The following is a 13,247-nucleotide window of genomic DNA, read 5'->3' on the forward strand; positions in this document are numbered from 1 at the left end:
CTTAACATTAACCTATAATAAAAATTAAATGACTATAAACCAAATGCACTGCTTAAAATTAACTTTTGTGTTGGATGCTAGAGATAAAAGCAGGGTAAGTCAGCCTTTTGTAATGAAATGAGCGGCTCCCCAGCCTGCTCAACGAAGGGAAATGCTTCGACCACCGTCCCCCATGCCCTGTCGCTGTCCGTGATAATGCCCACCCATGCACTTGAACCTCATGTTCCTCTACCCTTGGTACTTAATTTTACTTTAATATTGGTTTTGAAGCCAGCCGAACCGATGCTAGGGGAGCAGAATGACCAGTGTATGATAGAAGCCCAGAAGGTGAAGCAGCCTTTCTGTCCCCACAAAGAAGTCATTTTATTGGAGGTGTTGATAGGTATACAGAAGTAAAGGACCAATACAAGAACCAGTGTATTTCCACGTACAAAGTGCACTGTATCCAAGCAAACTCTAGACTGCACTTGGTTCTTCTCCTGCCAAACCGTGGCAGTAGTGGACATTTTTAAATAATTCTTTTTTATGACTTTGTTGCAGTGGGCTCTTTGTATTTTGTGCAAAAGCTTTGAATATAATACTTATATTCTTTATGTTATAAGGATGATGTGGCTACTGGCTCCTTAAAGCATTACTTCATATTGGCATGTACCACATTTAAGAAAACTTAAGCTAATTTTAAGAATATTATGGGCCCTGTTAGGTGCCTTGCGAGAGCATAACTTTGAAGGCCAGTGAGACGCTGGCACATGCATAAGCTGCTGCTCGTAGGAATTTTGTGTGTTTCCTTCTGCTTTATCTCTCCATGCAATTTGTCTAAAGAGTCTGCTGACTCCCGGAGCCCCAACATTTTGTGAGGCAGCATCACATCTTGCGAGAAGATCACAGCCTGGAATATGATGGCAAAAAGCTACTATTTTTTTAATTTCTACTATACAATAAAAAATCAGCCTTGCAGCATTACTCTGCAGGAGACATCGCATAATCATTTTGAAGACCGAAATTGATGTATGGTGGCTCAGGAGGGTGCCCAGTGTCTCATGGTTGGCCAAGATGAAGCTAGAATTTGTACCAGGCTCAGTGACTCTAAAGCCAACATTCCTCAGCACTGCTCTGTCCTGTTGGCTTTACAAAGAGCGTCTTCCATAGATCCTCAACTTTTCTCTTGGGATCTTGGTCATTGCTGGCCTCCAGGCCTGTTGGGGGAAAAAAAAAAACCCTGCTTTTAAAGGAGGCTCACCTGGGCTTCTTCCCACTTTCTGGCTCTGGGCAATGGACTCTTAGGAACCTGTGTGAGACTCCAGCCTGGCCAGGGAGCCGCATATCCAGCACTTGCAAGTCTAGGCAAGGATCCTGGAAGAACCGATGGCAACAAGTTAGCAAGGATGCAGCCCAGAGCAGCAGGAAGACCAACCATGGGGCAGAGGCAGGTGCAAGGACAGGAAGCTGATAGTGCAGGAAGTGGGAGGGCAAAGTCCTTTTTCCTAAAACAACAGCTCCTTAAGACTATCAGCCCTAAGGGCGCCTTACAGTCTTCAGAACAAAGGCCATAAAATGACAGAAAAGATTGAGGTCCAGATAACTGGTGAACTCAAATAACACATAATCGCATGCTGTTCATCAGGTACTTCCTATGTCACATTTATAATGTTGACATCCATACAGGTATGACTTACACTAATCCTAAGGAGAATAAGACAGACAGTGTCTTTGTCAGTCTGGGCAACATATTGAAGATGTGTGGTTTTCCTGTGAGCATTGTCAAATTAAAGTCAAAAAAACCCTCAAATCTGGTGGGGGGACCAATAAATTAAAAATGAAAGGTCTAAGTTGTTCATCGCACTATGTGGAGCCCTCACCTGTCCATGAGAATGTGTGAGCCATGTGAGAGGACTCCTAAGATTCTTCATTCTTTCAACAAAGAATGAAGGGGCTGGGAGTGTGGTGCATGGTGCAGTGCATGCTTAGCATATTCAAGACCTGGTTCAGTCCTTAGCACTAGAAATAGAGGGCAAAAATTAATTTGTCAGGCTGGGGAGATAGCTCAGTGGCATAAGTGTCTGCCTGGAAAGTACAAGGTCTTGAGTTCAATCCCCAGTACCAAAAAAAATTAAATTGTCTTGTTCAAATAAACTGAAATGCTTTTAAAAGCCTCTCAATTCAGTTGGCTTAGTGTAAGCAGATCACTTAGTAACATTCTGGGTTTCAAATTAAGACTTCCTTCAGACTATTTGAAAAGAAGAGGGCCAGTGAGCTAGCTCAGTGGACTAAGCACCTGCTTAGGCAAGCTGAGGGCTGGGGGTTTGACACCCAGCACCACAGGCCACGACAGCCCCACCCCTGAGCTTGCTGAGCTGGCCACTGAGTCTAATGTGGTGGCACATACCAATAATGCCAGCACTGGGGAGGCTGAAAACAGGAGTAGCATTAGGAGTCTGAGCTGGGTAGTGAGACCCTGTACCAATTAAGTAAAATTTGAAAAATAAATAAAATGAAAAGAGCAAAAGCACAGATTTACTAATAGAAGTTCTAGAATAGAAAAACATACCCAGCTCATTAATGATAATTCTATGAGATTTCATTACAGATAAATGATGAATGTGAGTGCATATTTAATGCTCTTCTTATCTCTACCTAGAGGCAGTTCTGATCTCAGAAATGTGCTATTTTTATTCCAGATTACAAGGCTTAGTCACTTAATGGCCCACCAGAACACACGGAGTCTCTTCCTGTCTCAGGCTTTTTAAGGCCGGCCAGCAAAGGCCAGCCTGAGCTCATTCATTTTTGCAACACGTATTAACTTTAAAAATAGGCACCAATTCAGCTTCTTCCTTCACATCATTCTCGTGTGAACTTTCAGTTTATCCTTGAGGAGTTCTGATTATTTAGTGTGATCTGTTCAGAAAGCAACTTCTGTTATGGCTAAAGATGATTTGATGTCAAGACCAAGTGAGATAGTCTACCCATGTAAGGAGTTTCCGGTGAATACTACTTTTCAAAACTAAAGAACCCTCAAATACATACAATTCAGCTTTGGTATGTTGAAAATAAGAGTGTAGTTTTGCAAGTTCTGGAAACCTGACCAAGGAAAACATGAAAAAGGAATGACTATTTTGTCTGTGAAATCAAACTCTTGCAGGGGAATGTCCAGAGCTGGTATGTTCACTTATAAAATGAAGATTATGCAGGCAGTGTATCTTGGGCTAATACACCTCTTAAGAAAGAAAGTAATTTTACTTCAGACAGCAAATATGTATGTTTCAGTGTTGATTTTTTTAAGGCTTAATAAGTTTTGCCTTCAGTAGAAGAGAAGCCAAGTTCTGTAGTGAGCCACACACTCTGGAGAATCGATCCACCCACAGAGTTGGTTTATGTTAATAGGGAAAACCCATGCAGAGATTGCATTTTCTTTTCTTCTTGTCTTCTTAACAAATTAAAGAGAAATTTTGACATCATAGGCAGATAGGTCTGGTATTGCTATTTTAACCCACTCTATTTATTTTTCCATATAGAACAAAGTCACAAAAGAAAAGATTTGAAGAAGAACTGAATGAAAGGATGATTCGAGCCATCGATGGCATCAACGCACAGAAGTGAGCACTTTTCCAACTTCATTTACCTTATTTCAAGTGCTGTTCTTTTAAAATTGATTTTACAGTGCCGGCCAGATAGCTCAGCAGATTAAAGCACCTGCTTCGGCAGAGCACAGTAGTTGGGGTTCGATCCCCAGCCTGCTGTGCCGGGCCCACCCCGAGGACATACTGAGATGGTGACAGACTGGGCACGGTAGCACGCACCTGTAATCCCAGCTCTTGGAAGGCTGAAAAGAGGAGGATCACTATGAGTTCAGTCTGTGTAGTGAGACCCCATAGACCTTATACTAAATGCAAAATATGAAAATTATTTTGCAAACCTGTTTATAGCAGGCTCTGCAATACATGTCGGTAAATAACCAAGGCAATTCCTCATTTCTCCTCAGTCGTCCTGCCATGTAGCTTTTACTAATAAAATTTGTTTCATCATTTTTAAAAATGACTTTATCCCTACCTAGACAATATACTCCAGTCCATTTACTAATAAACAGAATGAGAGGCAGTCGTGGGGAGAAAATTGCAGGCTCACGGGTCACTAATAAGGATGTCACATGGGGAAGTCCTGAGATTGTTTCACATCACGTGAGCCATTGATTTCCCTGTAAAATCCAAGGACGCGGAGATGCCCACTGTCCCAAGCCCAGAAAAGGGTTGAAGGCTGACTTTGCAGAGGGTGATGCAAGGCAAATTGATACCGTGGGAGGCGAAGCATCATTCTACCCAGGCAGTCAAGAAGTGCTGGTGTCATTATAAATGAGCTAAGAAATGTAGAAAAGAAAAAATTTAAGGGATGTGGCGAGTTCCACTTGATGCACAGAGTGCTTGCTCCCATTGGCCTTTCAGTCACCTCAATTCCTGAACTCTAGAGGAGCCGCTTGGAGAGCAAAGACAGGGGACTCGATATGGCACCTGGAAAGGAGGAAACATTCCGTGGATGTTCATAGAGTTCCAGAGTAGTGAAGACCAGTGGGTCTGTGCGCAAAGCCTTCACAGCAGCACTGCCAGGGTTATCGTGAAAAGTCAGGTCTTGAGAAGCATGCATGTTTGTCACCTAAGAACTCCCTGCCTCTAATGTGAAGTTACAGGGCCTCAGCTAATATAGGGTTTTTCAAACTGCACGATTCACTAGATGATTCCATGTAAGTGTTTAGAACATTTAGAGGGCTTGTGAAAAATTCTCATGAACATCAATGTAATACACGCACGTGTGTGTGTGTGTGTGTGTGTGTGTGTGTGTGTGTGTACATGTGCACGTGCCTGTGTAATAAAGCATCTATCATGGTCAGCCGGGAGCTGCCCATCAGATATCAACGATGCTGCATTACTGCCCACCAGAGCTCCTTCACATGTGCCAAATAGACAGAGCTGCTAGCTGCCCCCGAGTGCCTGAGGCACACCAGCACATGCTGGGCTTGGAAACTGCAGCACACTGCAAGCCAAGAGGCAAACTCTTGCCTGCAAGCTACCCACAGTCAGAACCTCAGGGAGCCTCTTCTTCCATAGAAGCTTCTTATCCATAGAAGGACAGACCAATTCAACCAAAGGAAATAGCAGCTGTCACCCGCAAGACCAACACACAGCATGAACAGAAAAAAGAAAATTGTGTGCCTTGACAGTATTAGCTACCAATAATAATATTTGAAAGCCAGTCTCTAACGTAAGCCTCCGCGTGTACACACGGGGACTCCTACCTTCTTAGGCAACCTGTGCATCCACCTTTGACAATGATTCTACAGAAGGAATTAATGGAAAGTACAATCATTAGCTTTGCTTTTTGCCTTGCTAAGGTTGCTTTTGAGGTGTCTGTTTTCTTGGTATGCTTTAGTGTTCAAACACATGTTTATCTGACACCTTCATGGTTCCATGCAGCTTTGTTCTAAAGAAAGCTTCCATGTTGGTGCAAATGCTGCTGTCGGGCTTTTCCCAGTGCGCTTCAGAAGTCAAACAGAAAAACTTGGTGTACGCAGAGAGGAGAATTCTTAGACGGAGGCTCTTTTGCATATATTTTCAATTAGTGTCCATCATATTTTGCTATGTCCCACTCATTAACTCTGCTTTTTCTGATGCAGTATTCCTGTGATCTTTTCATTGCCTCCCAAAGACAGGACTGGGGCTCTAGGCTTCATGTATCATCTGGTCGTTTTCTGCTTGTGACAGAAAACAGTAGCTTGTCATTTGTTCCTTACTAGTTCATTTAGCAAAGTTATGTAAAAAGATGAGCAATGTCGGCATTTGCTCAGCTCGGACAAACCAATACAGAAGCTTTCCTCTTCTGGTTTGCACACGTTGCCGTGGGCGCAGAACCCCTCTGTGTGCTGGTCCTGTAAGAAACCTGATCCAATCAGGTTGGCGCTGCTCCAACACTTACCTGCCCTGTGTGCAGCTCCAGCTCTGAACGCAGCCAGGCTGGAGGTTAGGACTTTCACTTAGAAATTTAGACAGGGACACGGACACAGAGTCCACAAGCTCAGGGCAGCAGTCTCCTCTCTCTTTTTATCTTCCCCTTGCCCTATGATGCTTAAATGCCATAATAATTCTCAGTGAGGTTTTGCATGACAACTGTTCTTCCCCTGCCACCAGTAGCTTGTTCAGAATTTCCTTTACTTGGCATTGGCCCAACAGCAAATAATTACAATAGTAGTATGACATCATGGGGAAATATTTAGAGTACAGCCCAGGGATCAGGATGAATTTTCCCATACCATAGAGCACATGGGTCAGGAAAATGCCAAGAGATCATGGAAAAAAACACATATATTTCTTCCCCTTCTCTCCCCCAACCACCTGTCTTCTCATCTTTCTCTGTCATTCCAACTACCAAAAATAGCATTTGACCTTATCAGCCCACACAAATTTCTCCTATACCTTCAACCAGACCACATAACTAAATCTCTGGAGTCTTTACCAATCAGTAGTGAGAACTCAGGTCACTTCAGAGAACTCTCAAAGACGACTAAGTCAGTGTGTATTGAGAAAGCATATTCTCCTTAATTCAAACAACCAGGTAAGAATCCTGCCCATGACATATTCCTTCTGGGGGAATCCAGCTGAGCTTCAGTGAGAAAAGAGGAGAGAGAATGTGCCTTGGGGGGAAAGCAGCCATCCCGCCGCCCTCTTGGCTAGGGAGGCATTCTGTTAGATGCCGGGGACACTAGGTAGGCAAGACCTGTCGGAGGTCTTCCTGTCCACCTGCATGACACCTTCACCAGGGCCAGTAGCCCTTCAATAAAGGACAAACTAGTTTTATTTCCACTACATAAAATACACTCATTTTATTTCCAAGTTTATGTTCTCCTAGAGCATTTTTAAATTAGATTTTTCTTCTTCAATAAAGAACTGTTTTTAGTAAGTTACCTGAACACATTATTTATATTTTAATAAATACACAGTTCTATAAGTGAGTACAGTTAAAAATTAGTTTAATTTTATTTTCTGGATCTTTTAATATCGATCACCCTTTGATTCTTCCAACTAATCTTGTAAAAATAATACCAGGGTTCAGCAGCTCTGTAATAAGAAGAAGAGATACAAAAAATGTTCTTTCCCCAGTACCTAAAGCTTATAACCTTGAACTAAATATTATTTTTATTGATCTCACTTTCAATGGCAACTGCTATATTGATTTCCCTGCCTTGGTTAAAATTCACTATGCACAGCTGAGTCTTGTAGTGACTCAAGCTGACTGTGATAGATACCTGGCAGTGAGCACGCTAGAGAAGCCGTGGAGGACTCCACATAGCCTGGGAGTTCCTGGCGCTGGGCCTGTCTCCTGCAGTAACCTGCCTGAACCGTGATGTTGGGTGAGTTTGCACCTGCAGACCTAAGCTGGAGTCAGGAGGTGGCTGTACTTGTGAGTGGCAAATCTGGTAGAAAGATTCCACTTGCTCTTTCCCCTGGCTCCTCCAAGACTTGAAACCCTTTATCTCCCTGAAACACCTTAGGGCATCAAAATCCACAGAACTACAGTGTGACCAAGAGATTGGAAAATTACATCAGGACATTTATGTGAATTGGTAATTATTTGAAAAGGATAGTATTTTTTGGAAATTTCTATAAAACCTAATTATCTCTTTGATAGCCTAGTATATGTTTTCTCTCTATTTATATAGACAGAAATACAAATATAGTCACAGTTCTAGATATATGTAGATCTAAACACATATGTATATAAACATAGATGTGTATATATTTGAGATTACTGTGTTGCTTAAATTAGAAAAGGTTTTACTTAAGTAAAAATCTTCCATGGGCCAGCCAAATAGCTCAGCAGATCAAAGCACCTGAAAGCAGGTATAGGAGCTGAGGGTTTGATTCCCGGGCCTGCCAGGCCAACCCTGCCCCCGGGGCACGCTGTGCGGGAGATTGAGACTGGGTGTGGTTGTGCACACCTATAATCCCAGCTCTTGGGAGGCTGTAAACGGACAGATCACTATAAGTCTGACCTAGTAGTAAGACCCTGTAGACCCTTCCCTAAAATTAAAAAAAAAAAAAAATCTTCCAGTAACTAATGAGCCAAACCAGCCAGTAATGTTTTATTACTAGTATTTCCAAATAATTTCCTTTATGCATAGACTTGGAGTTTTCCTTATATTCCCATATTTGTCAATATAAAAGGTTGCATTTCTTTTTCACCAAATTTGACCTAATGTACTGTGCCTTTACTCTGTGAAACTGTGCCAGACACTGTCCACACAGCTTCCAAGACTGGCTTGTTCGGCGTGTGGTTGCTTACGGCATCATAGTACAAAGTTTCCCCTTTACACGCTCTCTGTTTATAAGCGCTTCTCAAAACAAACTTCTAAAAGTTGGTCAATGTGGCCACTACACTCTCATGTAATTTCCATTTATTTTTCAACGCTACAGAAATACACATGTACTTATATGTTCGATTTTTATGTTTTTATCAACACATCTCCACCAAGGCTCAATATATTAGTAAGTTAGCAAATTTTGGAAAATTGCAGTCAAACATGACTTTTACTTTCTCAAGATGCAAGAAAATGACACTGAAAGGATTTTCTTCAAGAATGGAAGCTGCTTTCTCACAGCTCCGATGCTCCGCGTGAAGCGCTGCTCCCCTAAGCTAAGAAAGGAATGTTCCTCTAAAAGCCAAATCCTCGAGGACATGGATGGTGTCACCTTGGGGGCCAGTCACACCTCATGGGATCAACTTATGGATGCCTTTGAATGCCTTTGCTGACTTTGTACTTTGTTGGGTTAACTTGACTTTCAATTTCATATGAGAGTTGGTCTGTAAGGTAGGCCTTCCCAAGAAAAGCCATTTGGGAATACCAACATTGTATTGTTTGATCACATTAACAACCTGTGGATTCCATAACCAATAAGATGGCTCTATGTGTGTGTGTGTTTTTTTTTAAATGCTCAGCTTAGGATGACTTAAAATCCAGAAAGAAGAATGCAAACCATGTTATAAAAAATCATTCTGAGTGTTTGTTCGGAGCTTCAGTTTTGATATCTGTCTTTTTTTTTATTTCCAGGCAATGGCTCAAGTCTGAAGACATCCAGAGAATCTCACTACTTTTCTATAACAAAATCCTAGAAAAAGAAGTAAGAATTTTTTTCTCTTTCTGCAAAATCTATCAGTTTTTCTGAAATGGTGGTTTTGGGCTCCATCATAAAGCTGGGCTCCTACTTCCTATCTGTGGCATCTAACCTGCCTGGAGTGGTATCAGAGCTCTCTTTGGCTTTTTTTGTGATTCTTGTACGCATAAATTGCTTTAGTGTATGTCTTTCTTCCAAGCATTGATCTTGGCCCCTCCCCTCCGCAATCTCAACTCTTGGCCATAAACAGTGCCAGCACCATGTCTGAAATAAATGCTAAAGAGTGCAGGACAGGAGCTAATGCAGGCCCTTCTCCATGAAATCTTCTTAGGAAAGACTTTCAATGAAAGAAAAATCCCCATTTAATTTCCAATGTCCTTTTATACATTGCTTTACATATTTTGACAGAAGTGTAAGTCTTACATTGAACACGGGTTCTGAAAACTTAGACGGTGAAATGTTTAAGGTTTGTTGCATCCATCTGAGTCTCATATTAAGACTTAATTATTTCACATTTAGTCTCCCAAAGTCAGATGTACTTCAGGTACAAGTAGGAAGCAGACCTTTGGTTTGTATATGTCAGTTTTAATATAGATTTGTGAAAATGAATGATGTCATTATTGCAGGAGGGACACCCATTCTTCTGGGTCAACTTTACTTCCTTTACCACTTGTCTTGTGTTGATCTACGGAAGGAACAGGTTTAGAGGTAATTGCTGTCATCCAACCATTTAATTACAGGCTTAGTTGGAACAAATGCATTTATGTTAATGGTGGTGTTTGCATCACTGGTAGGAAAATTCTGTTGAGAAAATTGAGTTCACAGTTTTATGGACATTGAATAAAACTAATCAAATATCAAAATATTTCCAAATTTCATCAGGGTCAGGTTTTACAGATACACCCAAACTTTCCCTTGTGCTGGAGAATAAGAAGATTAATTTTCCACTTTAAAAAAATGGACTTGGGGCTGGTGAGATGGCTCAGTGGTCTAAAGCACCTACTTAGAACAAGCTTAGCAAAGCACAGAGACTGCAGTTCGATCCCCCAGCACCACATGCCAGCCAGCCCCGCCCCCTGGTGGGCTGAGCTGGCCACACACACACACACAAATAAATAAATATTTAAAAATAAAATAAAATAAAATAAATAAAAAATGGACTTGACTACAGCTGTTTTACCAGTCTGATTCCTGATAACAAGTGTTGTCACTTGCCACCACCTCTTGAGAGATCTTAACAAATATGAACGGCTTCTTGTTGTCTGTTACTTTACTCCTTCATGATAGAACTCTATTTCATTTGTGAGTAGCCAAGTGAAAATTCCAACCCACCCCTCTGCATAAAACCGTGAAGAAGTTAAAAGATAAGAATGTAACTGAGTGCAGAGGCTATAATCACATTTCAGCAATTATGCTAATAAAGCTTGTTCATCAGTATGCAGATTATCCTGGTTAATAAATCACAGCGTTCTCCAGAAAGAAAATAAAGAGAAGGTAATCATCATTTCAAAAATAAGGATTTTCTTACATACTGTCTCCCATTCCCCGTGTGTTCATACTTACATCTGCCCCTCTTAAGGCTGATTTTAGAGAGCATTAAACTTAGATGACCAAGATAGATGACTTTTGTCCATCTGTCTCCACTGGCCGTGGGGGTCACCAGCCAGGATAGAGCAGCAGGATATATGGGAAGAGACACACCAGAAGGCCAACTGGAGGGCCATCCTTCAGCAAAGGAAGCCACGAAGCTGGAAACCAAGAAGTGCATATAATTGTCATAACTTAGGAAGCTATGAAACACAAACAGGCAACCCAGACTGCCAGGGTCCCCGGAGCTTTCGTGGCCCTGGCACCAGAGTGCATCTCCTTTTGCTTTCGTGCTAAGCTCGCTTTGAAGAGGCAGTGTAGCTCCACGGTCGCGAGGCCTCGTTCAGGCTGCCTCATGAGCAGCCTGGTTTCCTCATGTGTCCCTGAGAGTGGAGATCAATCGTTTCGGTCTTCAGTTCTGTTCCACACCCCGACAGGGACCACCACAGGCCTGTGTGAGGATGGCGAGTTTCTGCGTAAAGCGCTTGGAGTGTCTGGCGCGTGGCAGTGACCCCTTGCAGTGGAGACCCACATCACCATCTTAATTGTGGTGCTGTCTTCTCCATCTCCTTCCTACTCACCCAGGGCAGCCTGGGTAGGCAGCCAGCACTGGTCAATGCACAGTCCTGGGCAGCAGGAAGATGCCTGCTGATTGCACCAGCCAAGAGAAAGGGAAGAACGGCCCCAGTACAAAGCCCACAGGCCTTTGCTCCCTGTATCTTTCCTTGCTACTAAACCATTAAGATAAATAATAAAGCATAACACTTAAATAAATGCATATGACTTACATTTCCTCCACACTACTCAGAATTGAGATCATATGATGTGAAAAGTCATCTCCTTTCCCCAAATAATTGTAGGCGTGAGGCTCAGAAGGGAGCCAGGAAACTAGTGTGATTCACTGGTCCTGTGGCTCACCCGCTCCACTTCCTCCTCAGATGCCTCTCTGCCTAGGAGCAGCAGCGGCAGACACTGCCCTCCACTGTGCATGCAGAAGTCACTTGCAGTTCCTTTGCAGGCAGGAAGCTCTGACTGCCCGAGATGAGCAGTGGTAGCAGGTGTGCGCTGCAGTCTGCCCTCCCCCGGAGTGGTGCCTGCCAAGGTACAGCTAGGTGCTGAAGGCTTGCACGCAGCTCCTGTCTTCCAGAACCTTCACTCGGGATTTCCTTTCTTGCCTTTCAGTACCGAGCCACCGCACTGCCAGCCTTCAAGTACTACGTGACTTGCGCCTGCCTCATCTTTTTCTGCATCTTCATTGTGCAGATTCTCGTGTTGCCCAAGTAAGTAGTGAAGTTCCCTTGGGACTGCCACCCGGAATCCCCCCACGGCAGCCTGGCGTCATTGGCATGTCACCGTGGGGGAAGGGAACTCAGCACTTGGAGGTTGCGGGCGCCCATGTGTCTTGCTTAGTTACAGTAATACTGAATTTTCAGCATAGACAGATTAATTCACTTCATAAGATCTTTTTAATTACTTGCTGTCCATCATGATTACATGCATGGAGTGTGGTTGGTAAATGACGTAACATATTTTAAATCTTATGTCCCTTCCGCTCTCCTTGGCTACCTTCTCTTCATCCCTTTCCCATTTGCAAAATATCAATTTCTTGTTTCCTATTGTCTTTTCTTTTTCTCTCTATGATTTGGGCTTTCTACCTAAAAGGAAAGATGCCATGTCTAAGCTGGCGTGGCAGATGTACCTCCCTTTACATTACGGAGTAAAGATGCGTCCGTTTTCCTACAAGTGATTTCAATGTGTCCTCTATTTCCATTGCGTTCCAATGCCACATTTTCTATATTTATTCAAGATAAATTTAACCTTTAGTTACATTTGACCTTTTGCTTTAATCTTGCTTTCACTTTGATGCATGGTCTAAAAAATGTTGCCCAGAAAACTTTATCCATGGAGAATGCAATGTCAGCTGTTATTTCTAGTAAGCAAATAACATAAGTATGTATATCCTTCAAGGGCAGAATGTGTACGGGACACACTTGAACAAATTAGTCACTGGGTTTTAGTTTCTGTGAAAAATGCCTCCCTCTACTTGGGGGTTGTTGTTGCAGGTACTGCTTTTTTTGTTCTTGTTTTTGTTTTCTTTTTTTAAAAAATTAATCTTATTGAGTAAGATATAACAATAGACAGTTTCAAAACAGGTTAGTAGGACAGTTAAATAATTAATACATTGCATATTGTTATCTTCATAGTAGTTATTCATAGTACAATATGCAGACATGATATTTTGTCTAAACACTATTAGTACAAATTTTTCTTCTCATTAAACTAAGAGAAAGTAGCTGTATATCTATCCTAACTAATTTGTATATACAGATTTTATTTTCACTACAAAGTGATCCTTCATTTATATCCCCTTTTTTGTTTGGTTTTGTCAGAGATGGGTGTTCTATTTCCCTTCAAATATTGTAGGAGGCCCGGGGAGATAGCTCAGTAGAATAAGCACTTCCCTGGCAAGTGCAAGGGCCTGAGTTCAATGCCCGGTTCAAAAAA

At 42.2% G+C, this 13,247-nt stretch overlaps 1 protein-coding gene across 1 annotated transcript in view; it reads left to right on the forward strand.

The window, feature by feature from the left end:
- Positions 1-13,247, forward strand: part of LOC101580939 (adenylate cyclase type 2) — a 200,226-nt gene that overhangs the window by 100,507 nt on the left and 86,472 nt on the right. Inside the window, exons 9-11 of the mRNA XM_023706620.1 lie at positions 3,513-3,593; positions 9,092-9,161; positions 11,925-12,022. Coding sequence (XP_023562388.1) covers positions 3,513-3,593; positions 9,092-9,161; positions 11,925-12,022 — 249 coding nt within the window. The remainder of the gene's footprint in view (positions 1-3,512; positions 3,594-9,091; positions 9,162-11,924; positions 12,023-13,247) is intronic.

Source organism: Octodon degus, unplaced genomic scaffold (genome assembly GCF_000260255.1).
Source record: "Octodon degus isolate 3935 unplaced genomic scaffold, OctDeg1.0 scaffold00008, whole genome shotgun sequence".
Lineage (NCBI taxonomy): Eukaryota > Metazoa > Chordata > Mammalia > Rodentia > Octodontidae > Octodon > Octodon degus.